This window comes from Manihot esculenta, chromosome 8 (genome assembly GCF_001659605.2).
Source record: "Manihot esculenta cultivar AM560-2 chromosome 8, M.esculenta_v8, whole genome shotgun sequence".
Classification (NCBI taxonomy): Eukaryota; Viridiplantae; Streptophyta; class Magnoliopsida; order Malpighiales; family Euphorbiaceae; genus Manihot; species Manihot esculenta.
In genome coordinates, this window is record NC_035168.2 from 40,805,373 (window position 1) to 40,826,211 (window position 20,839).

A 20,839-nucleotide genomic window follows, 5' to 3' on the forward strand; every position below is an offset into this window, starting at 1 on the left:
AATTATTATTAATTTAATTTTGTAAAATCTTATCATTTTCCCCGGTTGCTTCCATTTGCTTGTTTGTTTTATTAATTTTTATTTATCTCATTCTATTACCTTGATAATTTATAAATAATAAAACCTACTAGAGTTAATTACTATCGGATAGCTGAATTTTAAGAAAATTTGTTGTTTTAAAATCATTTAATTAAAATATTTATATATTTTATAAAATTAAATTATTTTAATTTAGTTATAAAAAAATTATTTTAACAATTATAAAAAATTAAATAATATAAATATTTAAATTTATAAAAATTAAGAACTCACAAATTTAGATCGATAATAAATACATTTAAATAAATATAAAATTTTAGATTTTACTTTTCCAATCTCCAATCTCTATTTTAAAAATTAAATAATTTTTATAATTAAAATTATCAATATTAAATAATATAAAAAAATAAAAATAATTAATATTTTTTTAATTAAAGAATTAAATTTTATAAAATATAAAAATATTTTAATTAAATAATTTTAAAATAATAATGATTAATTAATTTAAAAAAATTCAAAAATTTAATGGTAATTTAAACGTGTATGTTAAAATAATAATATTATACAATCTCATAATAATCTTAATTATTAATACTCTTAATTATTAAACAATCGTATTAATGTGTATATATATATATATATATATATATATATATTACTGTTCAGAATTTGATTATTAAAAGAGAATACGGCGAGGAGAAGGGAGAAAACAAGTTTAAAAAAAACAAAGGGAAAAGGCAGATTTCGCTGCAACAAAAACTAAAATCCGAGAACCCACTGAATTCATACCACTTCGGATCTTTGCTTCCTTCAAAGTTACCTGTTTCCTAAAATCTCCTCTTTGCTTTCATTTTTCACCCGTCGTTTTTCCAATTTTTTCCCCGTTTCACACTTACCAAACCCTGATCGTCCAAATATTAATTTTCACGTCCGAAACGAAACGTCTCGATTCCCAGTCCGATTCGCCAAAACTCCGCCCAAAATTGACCGTCGATGTTTATATCGTCAATTTTTTCTCGCGGCGGATGAGGAAGCTTTCGTCTTCGAGGCGTCCGCTTTGTAATATATTTTGATTTTTTATATTTTGGTACTTGAATGGGCGACCTTCGAGCTTGGTCACCTGAGTTAAACGGCGCGGTTTTAGAGGAAAGGCCGTCGTCGTCGTCATTGTCTTTGGCAAACCAAGCGGGTATTAGTGCCGAGTCCTGGCAAAGAGCCGAGGCCGTGACGCAGGGGATCATAGGCCAGGTGCAGCCCACCCTTGTCTCCGAGGAGAGGAGGAAAGCGGTTATTGATTATGTGCAGAGGCTAATTAGGAATTCTCTTGGTTGTGAGGTGATATAAACATTTGCATTTATCTTTTCATATACTTATACATCCATGGAGTGAAATAGACCATAGTTGGCATTGAATATGTATGTTATAGAACTTAGTAGATATGGGAACTATATATATATATATCTATATATTTTCAGTGATTTTTGCTGGAATGAGAGTGTGACCATGGCATGTAATTTTATGGTACTACTGTTTTTGGAGGGTAAAGTTTGTCAATTTGCAAACGTGGTAGAGGAATTGGGGTAACTGCTATTATTGTTTTATATACCGATGCTGCCCATATAATTGATTATTCTAGTAATCTATATAGCCTGTGGCTGTTGTCCTTGTCTCAGTATGTAGATTGCAAATTTGCAATTGATGATGCTCTAAATTTTTTGGAGAGGAAATGTGCTGGTCAACTTATCTTGCTTTTCAGCTAGTTCTATCATGGTTATGGTTCGGCATTTGATTGATTATGGTTCTAAGTTGAGACCATTAGAAAGTTCAATCAAGTAGAAGTACTTTATTGTTGATGCCACTCCATGGTATATCATATGCTCTGCTCCTTCCCGTTGGTAAATATTTTGAATGGTTGATATCTATTATGCATCATACAGGAGTCTTCAGCTGAGCGAAGATCAAGTGCAAATGCAGTCAAGCTTCTGGCTGCTGTATTTTTATCTAATGGTTGACCTATTAAACCCAACTGAAAGTTGGTGGTTGGATTTGAAATTCAATGCCCATAAGCGTGCATAAATTTGACATTGTCAGGGAGTCGAGTGAATTAACTAGAAATGTGCATCTGAGCTCATCAAAGACCACATGGTGTACAAAGATCATATCAGAAAACCATAATACACAAGGAGTTGAGAGTTTTAAGGTTATCAAAAGAAAATATAATACGTTGTCTTATTTCCTGAGGTGCATGTTTGAAGTAAAACCAAAATTTGAACTTAGTTTGATTCATTCAAATGCTTATTCTCATACATTTTTTATTGCTTTAATTTGCAACCTACATCTATGTTTGGAATTAAATGGAAATGGGTTCAGAGCATTGGAGAAGAGCTTAAAATGTGATGTAGAGAATCATAGGTTCAGCTTCAGCCAGTCTTGGTTCTCAGGGTGTTGGGAAAATAATCACTGATCAGGTGCAGAACTAACTAGGAATTCTATTGGTTGGGAGGTGATTGTGCATAGTAAAACTATGACACCACCTTGGTGGTTTGAGAATATTTTCATGGAATTATATGGGGCTTAGTTATTTAGTGACTTGAGGCAATTTATGTCTTTTAAGAGATTTTTGCTAGAGATTAGGATAAATAAATTTACCATGCCTTTGTTTGAGTTTGTTCATTTCCACATAGTTCACTGCATTTAGACTGATTCTGCTAGGTTTTTTTTAAAATCATACACAATGTTGTTTTATTTGTCGTATCATCCAGCAATTTAATTGGAGTTCTCTTAGTGAATTTGACTTTAAGGTCTATAGGACCTAAAATTGTTGTGTTGATGCAGTCCTGTTGATTGCAAATTGATATTGCTTCATATTACAAGTTCTATAAGAGAGCAGTGTTGCCAGGTCGAATTTTGGTGTGACTATTGTATGCTAGCTGGCTTTATCTTAATTTATTACAACTCTGGTCAATGCCCTTTTCAGAGCATATGGTGGAAAACTAGATTGGTGAGCCATACTGTTGGTTCCGTCAATGCTATAGTCACACAGTCCACTCTCTACCATGGGCTAATGACTGTGAATGTTAATTGTATATGGCGGTTCAGTTATGAGCGGCTAGTCTACATGTGTGGCTAGTCTACATGTGTGAGCTTTTGATAACTACATCCTTTGATCTAATTATTTACCTTTTAGACAGTGACCTCATCAAAACCAACTAAGGAGTTGGCTGGTGGATTTGAAATTCAATGACTATAAGCCTCATGACATATGCTCTGTAGCTCTTAAAATAGTCATGTAATAAACCTCATACTGATAGAGAGTTGAGTGAACTATTTAGGTTATGAAAAGAATTTTGTTATCTGGTATGTTGCTTTATTATTATGATTTCATTTTTTTAAAAACTTGCTCATTCATGAAATAAACCAAAAGTCAAACTTAGTTTGAGTCAACCAAACCCTGATTTTCTGTTTCTTATATTTCCTATGAGTAGAATTGCAAACTGCCTCTATTTATAAAGTACTTTGTATTTTCTCAGTTATTTTATTGTTTTTTCTGGGGTTACTCTTAGACACTAATTTTTTTAATATGTGTTGTAAGTATAGAGATTGAAGTCTATAGTTCATGATTGGAATCTTGATTTGAGTTAAAACTGGAGTAGCTTTTAAGTCATGTTCGTTACAGGTATTCCCATTTGGGTCAGTTCCTCTGAGAACCTATCTACCTGATGGAGATATTGATTTGACAGCATTTGGTGGTATGCATATTGAGGAAGCACTGGCCAATGATGTCTGCTCTGTCCTTGAAAGGGAAGATCAGAACAGAATTGCTGAATTTGTAGTGAAGGATGTTCAGTTGATCAGGGCTGAGGTTTTTATCTTGAACCAAATTTACTTATGATCCTTGTTTAGCTCAAACTGAGATCATATATGCACAAATATTTGTATATGCTTGCACATGCTCACACAAACACCATAAACAGATGGAAATGTACTTACATGTGAGAGGAAAATGCAGTGAACATAAGTGATGCAGTATTGGGAAATAAAATTTAGGAATTATATTCTATGCAAACTTAGGGCTTTCTATTATTTTAGGAATATCTATAGAGTTAGGTCTATTATTTTCTTTTTCAGGAACTTTCTGCTAATTGGGATTCCTAATTATTATTTTATTAGGGTTTTTCTTGTCATTTACAGGTTTGTTTGCTGTTTGTGCATTTTTTTTTCCAATTCTTCACTGACAAGACAACTGCATAACACGTTTAGAGATGGCTTGCTATTTATCTGGTTTTATATCTGTCTCTGTGTTAAATTTTATCAGCCTACAACTGCATATAGCTCTATCATCCCAGACTCTAATAGTTAGCTTGTTTGAACGAGTGTGGTTCTTTATATTTTCTTTTCGAAGAAAAGCATGTTATAGTATTTGCTTTTTTTTTTTTTGGGATTTTGTAATTGTTTTCAATGTGGGATTTTCAAGATAAACTTTTTGACCTTTTTCCCCCTGGTACAAATTTCTGCAAATGCCCTTCATTTGACTCTGTCTGTTGGCATTTTAAAAGATTCTCTTCATGATACAGGTTAAGCTTGTAAAGTGTCTGGTACAGAACATTGTAGTGGATATATCCTTCAATCAGTTAGGAGGGCTTTGTACATTATGCTTTCTTGAGCAGGTAGGTTTCCTTGTCATATTCCTTATTTAAATGATGCCTCAAGCTCCAAATCTGATGATCCTTTCTTATTGAATCTTCTTCTTTCTTCTTCTTCTCTCTCTCCTTTTCTTTTCCCCTGCTTTTGAATTTAAACTATTAGCTACCATATTCTTTGATGCTCAGTTACAAACTTGTGAGATACTTGTTTGCTATATAAATTTTGGTCATTAAAATCTCCAAGCAATAAAAGTTGAATGACTACTAGTGTCCACAGTTTTTATCTCCATCTATTTCTAACCTTCTCCCTCTCAAGGGTACTACTGTTTGTTCCATCTTTCAGTAATGTAAGAAGTTAAAATTTGTATTGCAATTGCTGGCTGGCACATCTCATATTTTCTTTAATTTTTATTCTGATCTTTTTGGGACATGTGCTAGAGTTATTGTTGCAGCACACATCATGTGCACTCACATATCAATGAACTTTGTTTTGGATGTGGCTTGGCAGGGTTCATCTTGGTATTGAATTGAGTCAGAAGTCAAAATATCTGTGTAGAATGAACTAGATCTCCTATGTTATCCATCTGCGAAAGATGATGCCCCTTGTTATTTGCAGGTCGATCGTCTGATTGGCAGAGATCATCTTTTCAAACGCAGTATTATACTGATTAAGGCTTGGTGCTACTATGAGAGCCGTATTCTTGGTGCTCATCATGGCTTGATATCTACCTACGCTTTGGAGACCTTGGTTCTATATATCTTCCATCTATTCCATTCATCATTAGCTGGTCCTTTGGCTGTGAGTCCTTAAACAATTTGTCACTTGCTCCACTGTTTTTGGGAATGAAATTAACTCATTTGTCTTGAATACTTTATAGGTTCTATATAAGTTTTTGGACTATTTCAGCAAATTTGATTGGGACAACTACTGCATCAGTTTGAATGGTCCAGTCCGAATATCCTCGCTGCCAGAAGTTGTGGGTGAGCAACTGTCTTTTCAATACATTGGTGTTCATCCTTCATGATTGAGACTCTTGATCTTCTTTGCCCCTTCTGCAGTTGAGACACCTGAAAATGGCGGGTTTGATCTATTGCTTAGTAATGATTTTCTGAAGGAATGTGTGGAAATGTTCTCAGTTCCTGCAAGAGCATATGAGACAAACTCACGAACATTTCCCCCCAAGCATCTCAATATAGTTGATCCATTGAAAGAAAATAACAACCTCGGTCGGAGTGTAAGCAAAGGTATAACTGCTTCTCTACTCAGGTGGAGGCCTCTTTCCCCTTCCCCCCTCTCTTTCCTAAACTAAAGAAAGATTGAGAATTTAGTTAGTATTGAGCTATTGATACAAAATTTGGTGGTTGGCTTTTAAAATCTTGACACAGTTTTGTGGAAACATGCAAGTCATCAAAGTATTTCTTTACAATCTTTTTTACATAGTGATGCAATTTGTTTCTTATCTGAAATTGAGGAATGAATACACCTAGTAAGTTTTGAAAACATATATAGTGCTTGGTAAGAGAATGTCACTGCAAAGTTCATAATTTTTCTTTTTAATCCAAAATTAAAGAAATCTAGGACTGCTTTCTTGTAAACTAGCAAATGCAGATGATATTTCTGCGTTTTCAGAACCCATCTGCATATCTCTTTATGTTTTAAAGTGCATTATGGAATTCCTGCAACCATAAGCTTCTTTAAATTCCCTAGATATGCTTAATTAATTTTGGCATATACTAATAAATGAATGCTTCTTGCCTACTTGCAGCATAGAAGCCAATGATTTACTGATTCCTCATGCTTTTGAAAGCAGAATATCTATCAAGTGTTTTCTTTTGTTATTCATGTTTTGTTAACATTCTTTGTCAACAAGCTAACCCATGCAACATACATTTTTTCTTTATACAATTTTGACCACCACAAGTAGCTATCTATCTTGACACCCATCAAATTTATTCACTTTCTGCCTCATGTATAAAGGACTCACTTAGTTTGAGAGTGCCCCTATCAATCTTGAATTTCTTTCTTTTCTTTTTTTTTCTTGTAAAGTTTGTTTCCAATAACTTGACCACCTTGTGGTTAAAATAATTGATAGACCAAATCCTTCTCACTTGAAACTGCTGTGGGAAAAATTCTGGAATCAGTATGTTGGAGGGGAGTTTTTTCCAGTTCTCCACCAATAATTTATTAGAAAACTAAATACTCATCACACAACCGAATAAAGATACACCATGCTCATTTATTTTTTACATTTTGACACCAAAAAAAGGGGAAGCATTTGAGTTTCCACCTGTGCCCCAAAATCTGAGAAGAAATTGAATATTCAATCCCTCCCTTATGGAAACTTTTTCTGAAGCTTATTTTTAATCCTGGTATCTCTTTCAAACCAAGAGAAATACATTAAGAATTTGGTTAGCATCAATACTGTGAGAAATTATGGAATTATTAGAAAAGTAAGGGGATTGAAAAGCTTGAACAAACTCTCTACACAACCTAGCCACCTGAAACTCTCTTTGCACATCTTGCCCAAGTGACATTTTCCAACATCCTATTACAAACTTACTAATTAAGATAAAAGGGAGTAAGGTGGCTTAGCCCTCTGCTGGTCAGGAAAAAGCTGGACAAAATCCGTTGCTAGAACAGAAATCTAGCAAAGTGCAATTTTCACCCATGTTCTTTACTTACCAAAATCTCTTAGTCTCAAAAATATTAATATGAGACTTCGGTCATAAGCTTTTTGGATGTCTAAATGCAAACCATTCTTGGAATTCCCTCCTGTGACCATTTGAATCCACTAATTTGTTACTTGTTAGTGATGAAAACATCTGCAAAACCTGCAAAAATAGAATGCTGATTATTGCCAAACTTCCTAACCATTTCAGGCTTTCCCATAAGCACCAATAAACAAACAAGATATCAGGGTTGTAGTCCACTGGTCAAGTGCCTATCCCCCTTCTCCTTTTCATCAACTTAAGAGAAGGCAATACAACTTATAAACATTGCTTATGTTTTTATGTCTCAGATGGCATTGACCAATAGAGTTGGCATTAAATTAAATATAATCCATCCTGTCTCGAAGAAATTCTTGTAATAGAGACAAAATATCCTTTGTTGGAAAATCCCATTATTTTGAAACAGGCTATAATTGTACAGTCTAGAGCTAGAGTTTTATCACCATTTTTCTTTAAGACTTTGTGCTGTCTAGCCATAGCAGCCTCATCCACAAAGATAAGTTGCAATTACAGCCAATTGTGGCCAGCTCACTTAAATGATTTTAACATGTAAGCTCACCTTCTATTCAACTCTTTACTATTTGTTTCTTTTCTACTAGAGATCACATAAATCAAAAGCATTCAGATCCCTAATGTTGCTTGAATTTAAAACTGTTGAATTATATTCTATTTTTCAAGCCTGATAAAACATAGTTCTAGACTTTGATCCCTACCTCATGCTTGACCTCTTGAACTAAAGCCCAAGAACAAAATGGAAGGACTCTGTTCTTGCAATGAATAATATCAAACATTGTTGTTCCAAGTTTTGTGGAATCAGCTCAGCTGGCATGTAGAAGACTAGAAATAGTACATACATAGATAACATGTTTGCAATGTTGGAAATTCTTCTTAATTTGGAATGGGAAGAAAAGAAAATTTTTTAACGGCATCCTGCCTTCTCTTATATAGGAAACTTTTACAGAATAAAGAGTGCTTTCACATATGGGGCTCGAAAGCTTGGTCGCATCCTTTCTCAGCCAGAAGAAAGCATAAGCAGTGAACTGCACAAATTTTTTTCAAACACTTTAGAAAGGCATGGAAGTGGACGGAGGCCTGATGTTCAAGATCCTGCACCTTCAGATGGACAGCATGGGTTTGCTGCCACACTGTCATATATGCGTCCAGATTTACATGAAGAAGATCATACAATTTGTGAATCAGAATCTTCTCATTCAAGTAGCATAACCAGGGAATATAGATTGGATCATGAGCAACCTTTGCATGGAGACAGCATTGAGGTATCAGAGAGGAAAATGAATTTTAATGGAACAATTAATGAGCTGCAAAATTCTACAAATGAGCCTGGTGTTTCAGAAAATCGTCTTTCTGGTGATGCAAAAGATCTTGCAACTTCTAGACTGCAAGGTCTCTTGATTGCAAATGATGCAATTAAATCTTCTGACCCGAGTGCTGAAGTGATTGAATCCCCTGTGGGCAAAGCACATCATGCACCTCATCTCTATTTCTCTTCCTCAGTCATGGGAAATGGAGCAATGAGAAATGGGAATCTGGAAAGTAAACATCAAGAAAGTTCTGGGTTTAAGGAGAAAAGAGTGTCTTCTGGGATTATGCCAGCTTCTGTTGAGGATACGATCCATGCTGTCTGTAATGACACAGATGACAAGCAGTTGGTCACTAACCATGAGGTTCTGTCTCCTGTGGGATATAAAAATCATCCATTGCTCTTCAGTTCAGTGGCTTGGTCCTCTGAAGATCTTTATCAGAGCCATTCCAGCAATTTGGCCTATGCTAGTACCACTGGAAGTCCTGAAGCCCTGAAGTCCTTGTCAGATCTTACCGGGGATTATGAGAGTCACCTAAACAGCTTGCATCATGGTCGATGGTGGTATGAGTATGCATTTAGTACATCTATTCATTCTATGTCTCCACAGCTGCTTACTCAGTTCCAAGGCAAGAATTCATGGGATGTAATAAGACAGTCAGTGCAGTTTAGGCGAAATGTGATCTCTCAGATGAATGTCAATGGTGTTATTCCAAGCCCTGTTTTCTACCCCATGAACCCACCCGTGCTCCCTGGTGGAGCCTTCAGTTTGGAAGAAATGCCAAAGCCACGAGGAACAGGGACATACTTTCCCAACACGGTATACTTATCCTTAGCCTTAGGATATTTAGTCATTTGAAATTCATGTTGAACTTGATTCTAACTGAGGCGTTCTTTGTTGATCTTGATGTCATACTGTCATTTGCCAGCTTCAGTTGTTTTTTTATTATATTTTTCAGGTGGTGGGCCTTGTCTTCCTAAAGTGGTTTCATGGTTAAATTTTTTGCAGAACCATTACAGGGATAGGAGTTTGACAGCCAGGGGAAGGAATCAGGCACCAGTAAGGTCTCCTCGTTCCAATGGCCGGATTGTGATTTCCCAGGAGAAGAGTCTGCCCGAAAGAAAAAGCCGAGACCATGAGCTGTCACAAGCACAATTTCATATCAACCAAAGTGCTGGAAAGTTTGGATATTCAGATCTTCACCACACTGGTTCTCCTGAAAGTAAACTTTGTTCCAATGTAAACAGTTCAACCCATCTGTCAGAGAGGATGGTAGAATTTGGTTCTGTTGGGCATCCAGCATATTGTGTCTCCTCAACAGAAGGTGGTAGACAGCCAAACCCAGATTCTGCACCAGCTCACAACTTTAGCGTGAGCCAAGCAACACCAGGGATGCAAGGACCAAAATCTGTTTCGGCCATCAATCAGGATAGGTAAGTAAATTTTATAGTTCTTTTTATTGGGGTGGACTCGTGGAGAACTCTAGCTAATATATATATATATATATATATGTGCATATATTTCTTTTTTCTGTTTGTTTTCAACGTGTAGGATTACCATACAGTCATACCAGTTGAAAGATGAAGGTGATTTCCCCCCTCTATCCGACTCCAGTGGGAAGGGGTTGTCTATCAGTACGATTAAGAAGCTTGAAAGATGAGAACAGTAAATTCTAACATACCAGCTGGTGCCAGGTTTTTTCAGCCCCTATGGCTGCTCAACAACCACCTGGATGATCTGTGCATGGAGTTCTTGTTTTGTGTTTGGTTTGAGTGCCTTTTGTACATTCCACTAATGAGTTCTTAAATGTCTTGTTTTCATGTATAGGATGGTTGAGTTATGATTTTGGCTCTCGATTTCTTGTTACTGACATCCCTTGTAGGTATAGGTATAGAAACAAAAATCGTTGTTTCTCATCTCTGGTGTAACTTAAATTGGGAAATAATGTTCTTTGCAGCTGTAACTTAGAAGATAGAAAAACCATTGATATCTGGGATTTTTATTGGGTTCAACTTCTGAAATTGGTTTGGTGCAGGTATAGAAATCTAATGTCCAAAAATCTTTGATACTCCAAATTCAGTCTAGCGTTGCTCTGCAGTGCAAAAATGATAGGGTGTTTTAGCTGTGGGTTCCTTGATTCTGTGCAACAACTGCTGGATCTTAGCATTTTAAAGATTTGTTTTGACATTTTGAGTAAGATGGTGTTCACAGAATAAAGCTGTGGGCAGTACTTGTATTTGCCCTTAATGGAGGAAACTGTATGAGAGAGTTGGGAGTGAGAATAGTGATTCCACCGGATAGAGGTTATCCTAGTGAAGGTGGCCTAAAATAAGACACGAAAATCGATCATTTATTAATTACTTTTAAAATAAAAATATGGCACGGAAAGGAAGAATTTTGTAATTAATATCCAAGATACTAAATATGAAATTTATTTATTAACAAATAAAATAATGTGTATCATTCATTCTGTGGAAATAGATAATGTTAATGGAATTTATACATAAAAAATTTAATGATATTAATGAAATTTTCTAGAGTTGAAAAAAAGTGAGAAATATATTTTCTTAAAAGATTATTCTCCATGAAATGAATGGACGAACAAATAAAAAAGCAAGATCCATTTGGTGAATGCATTTGAGCATTCTCAACTCTCAATTATTGCTTATGGGTCAACTGAATATATTCATAGTTAATTTGTAGTGAGTGAAAGCAGCCTACGATTTCTTTAGTATGTTATATTAAGATGGCAGTTGCCATTGTATAATTGTATTCACTGGAAGTAAAAGGAAGTTTGTTATACAGAAGGGCTACTCATCTAACAGCATTTACTATATTAAAATTAAATCTGAACTTTTATTATTAAAATCATCTTATAATGAAATATTACAAAATTATGTTTTCTCTGTGCTAAATTGAAAATCAACACGTAATCTAACAAGACATAATCAAAAGATGCATAGGGAAAAAACTAAATGAAAGGAGGGGTTGGGAGAAGAAGGTTTTCCTGCATGACTTCATGCGATGTAGAGATAAGAATAAAATTTAGCAACACCTACCAACTTCTGGGAGAGGTGAATGGGTAGCCACATATCTTAAATCTTACTGATTTTTTATTTATCAAAAGCCAAATGCCCAATTGATTTATTTTATTTTATTTTTAACTAAAAAAATTAATGGGTATTGTAGAAATGGAAGCTGAGCTGATGATGCGTCTCTTGAACATGTTCACCAGCTACCAGAAGAAGACATTATAAGCTTTGTGCATGCAAATTATTATAATGGTTTGTAAACCAGTCATTGAAGGCCACATTGATTGGATAATTAATGAAATCAAAGTGGTAGCTTATGATGTTTTCCAATTCTTTTTGTACTTCTCAAAACAACTTAGGATGATATAATGCTTTTTTTAAAAAAAATAAAAAATAAAAAATAGACCAATGTGAAATTAACCTGTAAACATCAACATATATGGGTTAATTAATTTTAATTTAATAAAAAAGTTTGATGTTAAATTATTTAAGTTTTAATCGAAATGAAATTTGAAACAAAAAAAAGCGGGATTGACAATCCTATATATTTACTTTGTGATGCTAATTAAATTATCTATAAAAAATAAAAATTAAGAAAGAAAAAAAGAATTCTAACCACAACCCAAACAAAACCATCATTGATCAGTTATCTAATAAAACAAGCCAAAATACCAAAAAAATCTAAAAAACATAATATTGAGTGGATGTAGATCCTATTGGACTTGTGATTAAGTTTTAACTAGTTACAAAATTTTGTAAATAATATACTAAATGGGCAGAAAATAGAATTTAGTGAGTCATAATGATTTTTAAATTTACTTGTTTTTGATAGGTAACGCATGTACTTCCACAACTATAATTTGATAAATACTTAATTATTTTGATTTAAATAATAAATTATATATAGGTAATAATGAATGAATGTAATATGATCTCATGGTGAGAGGAGACAGCAGCCAATAAAGCTTCTCCAAATGTGTTGCCATTGACAACAAAATTTATTTTTATATTTGTAAATAATATAATAAAAATAAAAACAATAATTAATAAATGGGATTAGCAGGATTTAAAACTCTGCATCACACTCCTCTCTTTACAAATCATATGTATAGTCAAATTGCAAATAAATTTCTTATTCATTGGACTCGGTCCAATTCCGTCACCTCCTTTTGTTTATCTACCGGAGAACTTGCATGCAGAGGAGCATTTCTCTGCTGTCACCTGGCGCTGGCGCCCACCACCTTCTATATCATTCTTCTATTGCTTCTCTTGTTTTGCTTATCCATCAAAATTCATATTTCCAACTTCTCCACTCTCCTGGATTTTTAAAGCCTTTTCTCTGCTACCCTTTTCAGATTTCCCTTTTCGTGAGCTCTCACGTCCACAAATGGTGCTATCAAAACGTCGTGGCCATAGGTTTTTCAAGTTTAGAAGCAGCCCACTTTATAATTCTTCTTCTTTTGGGTTATTTCTTTACAATTTTCTTTATGTATAATCATAAACAATCCTCTCTACAAGCATATTCCGATTACCCTTCTTATGTCTCTCTCTCCCCCATTTTCTCTATTGGATGCAAAGAAAGTAAAGTATTCTCTTCTCTGCCACCTGCATATCAAGTACTGTTCTTGAATAGGTTTCTCAGATTCTCCCACTCCAAAAATATCTGCACAGCTTTTTTAAATATTAATCTTTCCTGGGTTTAATTCAGAGACAGATGATTGCCAAGGACTACGAGTTTGCACGTGGAGTACTTGTTGAAATGGCTTGGATTATGCTGTGTGTCGATTACTCGAGGCTCTTTTGGTTACTGTTTGGTGTTTTTTCCTACGAAAATCACGAGGGAAAGCCTCGGATCATCTAGCCCAAGAATCTCCAACTTCTTCAATATTTTTCAGTAGACAATAGTGTTTGAATTCATATATTAGATTTGGCTGATCATATACGTAATTGAGAGGGCTGCAACTGAGAAATTCTCTGCTGGTGTGGGTTTTCAGAGAGAGTGTTTCTTGATTAATTGGTTCCTTATTAGCCATGTACAAGACTCGATTAGGAGGTAGCGTTGGTGGAGCCAAGGAACAACTAGGATATGTTGAAACCGATCCTTCTGGCCGCTATGGACGAGTAAGTTTAATCCTTTGTGATTCTCTGCTTTTAATTATCAGTTACTTTTCTAGCTTCGTTTAATTGGCATGCAATTGTAAGAAAATTCATCTCTAACATGCATCAAGTTGAATGATCAATTCATATGGTAAAATCTTTCTACTAGCTCTGACTCTTATATTGGGAACTTTCGCTAATTCAACAGTCTCAATTTGATTTTCTTCAATAAGCAAATTTGAAGTCTACTCATATGTCATATGAAAAGGCAAATTTATTTTGTTAATTGCCACCAATCTTTGTTTATCTATGTAAAATTATCATATTTATTGTTTGTAGTAAATTCATATAACTAAAACAATGCCAAGTTGATTACATCAAATAATAAATATGATAATTGTACTTAGATTAACATAGAAGTTGGATTATTATATTTCTTTCACTTTATTTTTTTTTTATTTTCTTTCTAATTTTTGAAATCCACCCAACCTAAATTGAGTTAATTACAGGACTCCCCATTATATTAGGCAAATGACTATATTCTAATGTTTTTACCTTAGCTAGTTTTGGTCAACATTTTTTTATTCATGGATGAGTGACCAAAATTCTAAGTCCCAAAACATGTCTCTCCAGTGTGCTGAGGAGACGCTTTTCCTTGCAAACTTGAACAGTATTCCAAGGGAAAATTGCACAACTCCCTCTTTTTATTATTCCATACTTGAGTTGTATTCAAATGGAAAGAAAGAAAGTCAACTAAGAACTCTTGTGCCTAGAAATTGAACAGTATTTATGAGGAATGGAGATTTTAAACCAAAACAAATGAAATTGAAGGATGTTTTGATGAATAATTAAACTTGTGTGCTTTTCTGTTTTCTCTGGAATCAACAGGAAACATCAAAATGCGACCAAATAACTTCATGAATCCCTGCAAATATATTGGCATTTTTTGCCTTGAGAAAAGTCAAGCCTTAGCTTTTCTTGATCACTGATGGTTCAGAATGCTATGGGCATTTTTCCATATTTTTTATGCAGTTCAGAGATGTTCTTGGCAAAGGAGCCATGAAGACGGTGTACAAGGCTTTTGATGAGGTTCTTGGAATGGAGGTAGCGTGGAATCAAGTGGCGCTTAATGTTGTTGTACGTTCACCAGAGGAGTTGCAGCGGCTATACTCTGAGGTTCACCTCCTTAAGAACCTCAAACACGACTGCATCATAAAATTCTACACATCTTGGATTGACATTGATCGAAGAACCTTCAACTTCATCACTGAAATGTTTGCCTCAGGCACCCTAAGAGAGTAATGAAAACCATGAAAGACCTAATCATTCCACACTTGTTCTTATCCTGAAATTGGTTTGTTTAAGTGAAGCATTTGGAATTTTATTTCTGTTTCAGGTACAGAAAGAAGTACCAGCGAGTGGATATTCGAGCAGTCAAGAATTGGGCACGCCAAATCCTCCATGGACTTTCTTATCTTCATGGCCATGATCCTCCTGTGATACATAGAGATCTCAAGTGCGACAACATTTTTGTGAATGGCCATCTTGGGCAAGTCAAGATTGGTGATCTAGGCCTAGCAGCTATTCTTCGTGGGTCACAACATGCTCACAGTGTCATAGGCAATTGCTATTTTCCTCCCCTGTAATATATATAATACAAATAATTTCGATAGCATGATCACCTTTCTGATGTATTTTGGCTTCTGATTAAAATTTATTAGGTACCCCTGAATTTATGGCTCCAGAACTGTATGAAGAGGAATATAATGAACTGGTAGACATTTATTCCTTTGGCATGTGTGTGTTGGAGATGCTCACTTCTGAGTACCCATATAGCGAGTGCTCCAATCCTGCCCAAATATACAAGAAAGTGACTTCGGTGAGTTTTTCACACATAATTTCTGTGTAATATGTTTATGTTGACAAATGAAATAGAACCAAAGTCCAATATGTGATGTGTTGTTTTCTCTTTTTTTTTGTGTACTTGCCAGGGAAAGTTGCCAGAAGCATTCTACAGGATTAAAGATGTTGAAGCCCAGAAATTTGTGGGGAAATGTTTAGAGACTGCTTCAAAGAGGTTGCCTGCACGGGAGCTCTTGTTGGACCCATTTCTGGCATCTGATGAATCCAAATTGCTGCCTGTCCCAAAAATCCCATTTCAAATGTCTTCTCTTAATGGAACAGAGGAGATCATTCCATCTTTGTTGGCTGACCCTACCAAGGCCACGGAAATGACTATTACTGGAACCCTGAATCTTGAAGATGACACGATTTTCCTAAAAGTACAAATTTCTGATAAGGATGGTATGCCACATGCTCATTCGTATTACAGGATGGAATCAAATTTGTGTGACTGTTTATTTGATTGACTCGATTTTTCTTTAATTGGTCTCACTTTGCTAAATTCAGGTAGCACCAGGAATGTATACTTCCCCTTTGATACCATGAACGACACTGCAATTGATGTCGCCATAGAGATGGTGAAAGAATTGGAGATCATTGACTGGGAACCAATGGAGATTGCTGAAATGATAGAGGAGCAGATAACATCCTTGATTCCAGGCTGGAACTTGTCCCAAGTCTACCACCGGCAAAACAGCTTTAACTATGATGACGAAGAAGAGGACAGAAACCACCATCCTTTCTACTCTATCTCCTCCCGTTCTTCTTCCCAGGCTTCTCTTTTGGCTTTAAACTCTTCCTTTGGTAAGCAGCAGCATCAGCTTGGAAGTAACCACGAGTGGCTTCATGGTAGATACATTGTATGCTCTTGCTTACCATTGAGAGAATTTTAAGTTAAAATGCTAATTAACATGTCACTAATGAACAGGAGAGATGTTTATGAATGATGATACAAGTTCTCAAAGCTCGTTCGACTGCTCTAATTTAAATTACTGCTCAGGCAATGAAGATGACGGCGAGATCAGTGGAGGAGAGCGCCTCTGCTTCACAAAGGCCCATAAATCTACAAGATTCTGTCCTGCGGACAGCTTGAGTGCGAAACAATCAAGACAAAGCAATTGGCAGTTGGATTCTTGGGAGGGCAGTAGCTCAAAACCCCAGCGAAAGCTAAGCAGGATTAGATCATTTGTTGATGTTCGGAGCCAGTTGTTGCACAGATCACTGCTGGAGGAGATACACAAGAGAAGAATGTTCAACACTGTTGGAGCCGTTGAGAATATTGGATTTCAAGAGCCTGGTTTTCCAGATGATGATGACAAACAGAGATTTAAATGGTGAAAGAAAATCCCATTTATTAGTTAATTGTATAGCTTTTGCACTGCCTTTATGAACCCCTTAAAAAGCTTTTGGGTTTTGTTGAATAAAATAAACCACTGTCCTCATCCTGGGCAGAGCATCTCTGTTTTACAATTAATCAAGATTAATGTCTCTGGCAAACATAGCCCAATGTCCATATGGGCCCATTTATGTTTCAATCGAAAGCTTGCCTTACAAAGCCCACCAACTTCTCCTTCTTCTCCTGCTTCTCTTCCTTCTTCCTCCATCTCACCGTACGTACGTAACGCAGCCATGTCCCTTCTACGCAATTGTAGTGAATTACACCTCTCTGCGCCAGCTCCATCTCCGATTCCCACCGGAACAGGATCACGCTCCGCTTGCAATGAGATATTGAGCGACTACCTAGCCAAGTCCTTAAAAGTCCCTGACCTTTCTCTCCCACATCTTCACCCTCCGCTCAATGAGGCTGATCACATTCCCGCAGAAATCGAAAACCCATCCTTAGAATTGAGGGATTATGAGACTATTGATAGGCTGTTGAGGTCCGCCAGGGAATTCGGAGCTTTCAGGATCACTTGCCATGGGATTTTTGGGGACGAGTTACGCTCATTCGTCCATGAAGCCGATAGGATTTTCCAAGATGTAGAGCAGGCAGATATAGGATTGCGAGGGAAGTCTAGTGGGCGTAATCAGACTAAGGAGCAGATTGCGTGGGTTCGTTCCAGGAAGGAAAGAACGAAATGCATTTCAAACTACTTCCTGCCGGAAAAATATCAGGATTTTAGGTATTCTTTGTTTTCTGCTTCTATGATCATGATCCTATTGATCCGATATATCGGCGTCGTCGTTTCATGAATTATTATTATCTTGATTAGTAATATTCAGATGCTAATCTGGCCTACTGAGCTGCCTATTCATACCTGTGCTTTGAAATTCTAGATGAGTATTGATAATTAATCAATGAGGTAGCCTTCTCCCTTCCTGCCTAGCTTTTTCTTTTTCTTTTTCTTTTTTTTTTTTCAAATTATTATTTTGAATCGAATAGAGTCATGATTATATTGTAGCAAGGTTATTTAGATTCTGGTTAAATACAAATCATACTAAAAGCATTCAATAGTTTCCTTTTGATATCATCCCAAAGGTACTAGAAATAAACACCATCATTTACCAATGAGATAACTGACTTAGAAACTAAATTTGAGCATAGTGAACAAAAGGTTGAGTTGGCATTGAACTTTAACTTAAATGGTATGAGAGTTATTCTAATACTACAGTACTGAGTTTTAATTACTTGAGCATATTGGAGGCTGTCATGAATTTTATTTATTTTTTACTCAAAATCTCTCACTCTTTGTTAAACAGTTTGATACTTCGTAGTCTGGGCAAGTAGTTCTTAATTTTTTAAAACACTGTAAGTTTGCAACCTAAGAAAGCTAAGAGAGAAGAACGTTGTCTTCTTATCTTTTTTAATTGAATTTTAACAGCATTGCTATTTCTATTGCTATTATACGATGTCTATACTTGGATCAATTTTTGGCAAGTCTAGACAAATAAGCATTAGCATCATTCTGTTGGGTAAGGGACAACTTAATTTAGCCAGCAGCATATTGATTATGGAATGAGGATTATGTGGCCTACCAGTATTTGATTTGTATTTTTCTGAATTTTCAGTGAAAAGATGGACAATATTGCTATCAAACTTGATGCGATTGCTGAGCTGTTAGGTAATATTTTTGTCGAAAACATAGCTAGAATGCAATTTGGAAAGAGAATCCAAGGGAACGAGTCTGTCCTCAGTTTATATAGATACAACCACAGTGATAATATGCTACAACATCTGTCTACCCTGAATGAGAGAAATAGCAAACCTTGTGATTTTACTTTCTGCCTTCACCTTCCTGCAACACCATCTCGATTTTTTCTCCGGTCAGCACATGGTCCTTTGTCTTTTGATGCAGGGCCAGACACCATCGTTGTCATTGTAGGACACCGTATTGAGGTATAACTCAGTTTTCAATGTTCCTCTTTTCTGGATTGCATGTGCATTTTACATGATCACTAGTTTTGGAGGGATCAACGATAATGCTGGAGAAATGAAATGCCTGCAAAAGTGAACAGTTTTTTTGCACTCAATGATACAGGAATGGAGCATGGGGGACTTCATATGTGTCTGTAAGGAAGTAATCTGCGTGCCTCACCTCCAAGAAAGCCAAGCTCGTCTCTCTATAGAGCTCAAGTGCTTGTCTTTAAATTTTGATCCTAATTCCAAGAAAATTTGTAATGCAATCTCCATTAGAGATCAAATCCTGTTTGTGCTAGTTATTGGTTACTTATACAAAATTTATGTTTTTCTATTTTCATGACTTGCAAACATAGAAGCACATTCAAAACGTCAGTGTGCTTTTTCTCGGCTGACAAATAGGTGAAATTGTTTCAATATATTTTATTAATATAATTATTAGAACTGGAGACCTCAGCTAAAGCTCATTAGTTTTTACACAATTTGGTGTTTGACAGCAGGAAGCTTCATTTGTCAAAACTACATTTTTACTGTGGGTGTGAGGAAGTTTCAGTTCAGTTAGTTGAGATATCACTTTATGAGGCGACCCATGAAATCCAATGAAATAACAACTAAGAATACTGGGTTTAAAATGGCTTATATAGATGAAGTGGAATTAGGTGAAGTACCTTGTAGCAAGGGGAAAAGAAAGAATCCTACCATATAGATAATCCTTGTAAAGATATTGAGCCGTCACATCTTTATCTTGCTTCCAAGTTTGCACCAAAAGTCTTACCGTCTTTATGGGATTGTCGGTTCTTTGTATTTGACGTTTGCTTCAAGTTAACCTACTGTAGAAGGGTTTTGTAATCCCTTGAATTCCTCAGTTATTGAAACCCAAAAGTTGCTTCTTCTGATGCAAGTCTATTATCACTCCAATTTTTGCATTATAAAAAAGAAAAGTGACAGGTTTTGGCTAATAAACTCCTCTTTATAGGATTTAGCTATGACCTTAATTCATTCTTCAAGGAGTTTGAGAGTGAAAGTTTTTGAACTTTTTCAAAAACCCACTCATATCTGTAGCTCAATCATTAAGAATTGTTCAATACTTTTTTGAAGTCCTATATGTAATATAATATTAAAAAGCATTAAAATTTTCAGAAAATATATTTAGAAATAGTCTTCTATTTATGAGTTGAAATTTTAAAATTTTCAAAAAATTTTATTTTAAAAGCCATAAATTCTCCCGGCTAAAATATGAAATTGTAGTTATAAGTTTCATATGTTCTAATATTTTTACATGCACTCTTATCATTTGTTTCACATTATTTATTTTATAAAATAAAATTATAGAAAATTTTGAATTCTAATATTATGAGATACAGTAAAAGATAGGTCAAAGTGTATTTTGATAAATTTAGTCTGATTTGTCCTTTACTTTTTTTAATTTTTTTATCTTTTATCCTCTAATCATTTATAACCGTTGTCCTGTATTTATACTTTTCCGTCACAGTTACACTCTGTGTTGTTAGACAATCATTTAATTTCATCTATTATCATGTGAACATAATATCGGGTGTTATGGAATTTGCTATCTCACAGAGTCAGAGTAATAAATATGGTCAGGTCTCTCATGCACAGGTTCGAATCCAGTATGAAGTTTGATATTGCATGTGAAACAAACCTATATATTAAATTTTAGGAGAGTTGAAATCCGACATTTCTAGTAAAACTCAA

The 20,839-nt window shown here is 35.2% G+C and overlaps 3 protein-coding genes across 5 annotated transcripts; all 3 read left to right on the top strand.

The window, feature by feature from the left end:
• The first annotated feature begins 721 nt into the window (after positions 1-721).
• Positions 722-10,746, top strand: LOC110620779. 2 transcript variants are annotated; one of them, XM_021764640.2, is made up of 9 exons: positions 723-1,374; positions 3,716-3,901; positions 4,614-4,706; positions 5,299-5,481; positions 5,561-5,663; positions 5,742-5,927; positions 8,361-9,553; positions 9,743-10,167; positions 10,286-10,746. In XM_021764640.2, exons 1-9 carry the CDS (start codon positions 1,135-1,137, stop codon positions 10,392-10,394), a joined length of 2,718 nt encoding a protein of 905 aa, XP_021620332.1. In that variant the 5' UTR covers positions 723-1,134; the 3' UTR covers positions 10,395-10,746. The 2 variants fall into 2 exon arrangements, with proteins under 2 accessions (XP_021620333.1, XP_021620332.1); XM_021764641.2 differs by lacking the exon at positions 10,286-10,746 and having other exon boundaries at positions 722-1,374; positions 9,693-9,832.
• A 2,206-nt stretch (positions 10,747-12,952) lies between these two features.
• Positions 12,953-17,239, top strand: LOC110620983 (probable serine/threonine-protein kinase WNK5). 2 transcript variants are annotated; one of them, XM_021764946.2, is made up of 7 exons: positions 12,953-13,887; positions 14,896-15,161; positions 15,260-15,483; positions 15,585-15,742; positions 15,855-16,167; positions 16,273-16,569; positions 16,694-17,239. In XM_021764946.2, exons 1-7 carry the CDS (start codon positions 13,798-13,800, stop codon positions 17,101-17,103), a joined length of 1,758 nt encoding a protein of 585 aa, XP_021620638.1. In that variant the 5' UTR covers positions 12,953-13,797; the 3' UTR covers positions 17,104-17,239. The 2 variants fall into 2 exon arrangements, with proteins under 2 accessions (XP_021620638.1, XP_021620637.1); XM_021764945.2 differs by having other exon boundaries at positions 12,960-13,887; positions 16,273-16,614.
• On the top strand, positions 17,152-20,027 carry LOC110620984. Its single transcript, XM_021764947.2, has 3 exons — positions 17,152-17,888; positions 18,775-19,102; positions 19,245-20,027. The coding sequence occupies exons 1-3, from the start codon at positions 17,152-17,154 to the stop codon at positions 19,464-19,466; spliced, it is 1,287 nt and encodes a 428-aa protein (XP_021620639.1). The 3' UTR covers positions 19,467-20,027.
• Positions 20,028-20,839: the final 812 nt, after the last annotated feature.

What these genes read in the sequence shown, in the direction of transcription:
- LOC110620779 (XM_021764640.2), top strand. Translation starts at nt 1,135, where the DNA reads ATGGGCGACCTTCGAGCTTGGTCACCTGAGTTAAACGGCGCGGTTTTA. An exon ending in GGAATTCTCTTGGTTGTGAG is followed by an intron (nt 1,375 to 3,715) that starts GTGATATAAACA and finishes TGTTCGTTACAG; the next exon opens with GTATTCCCATTTGGGTCAGT. An exon ending in CATTAGCTGGTCCTTTGGCT is followed by an intron (nt 5,482 to 5,560) that starts GTGAGTCCTTAA and finishes AATACTTTATAG; the next exon opens with GTTCTATATAAGTTTTTGGA.
- LOC110620983 (XM_021764945.2), top strand. Translation starts at nt 13,798, where the DNA reads ATGTACAAGACTCGATTAGGAGGTAGCGTTGGTGGAGCCAAGGAACAA. An exon ending in CTTCTGGCCGCTATGGACGA is followed by an intron (nt 13,888 to 14,895) that starts GTAAGTTTAATC and finishes TTTTTTATGCAG; the next exon opens with TTCAGAGATGTTCTTGGCAA. An exon ending in ACAAATTTCTGATAAGGATG is followed by an intron (nt 16,168 to 16,272) that starts GTATGCCACATG and finishes TGCTAAATTCAG; the next exon opens with GTAGCACCAGGAATGTATAC.
- LOC110620984 (XM_021764947.2), top strand. Translation starts at nt 17,152, where the DNA reads ATGAACCCCTTAAAAAGCTTTTGGGTTTTGTTGAATAAAATAAACCAC. An exon ending in GAAAAATATCAGGATTTTAG is followed by an intron (nt 17,889 to 18,774) that starts GTATTCTTTGTT and finishes CTGAATTTTCAG; the next exon opens with TGAAAAGATGGACAATATTG. An exon ending in TTGTAGGACACCGTATTGAG is followed by an intron (nt 19,103 to 19,244) that starts GTATAACTCAGT and finishes TCAATGATACAG; the next exon opens with GAATGGAGCATGGGGGACTT.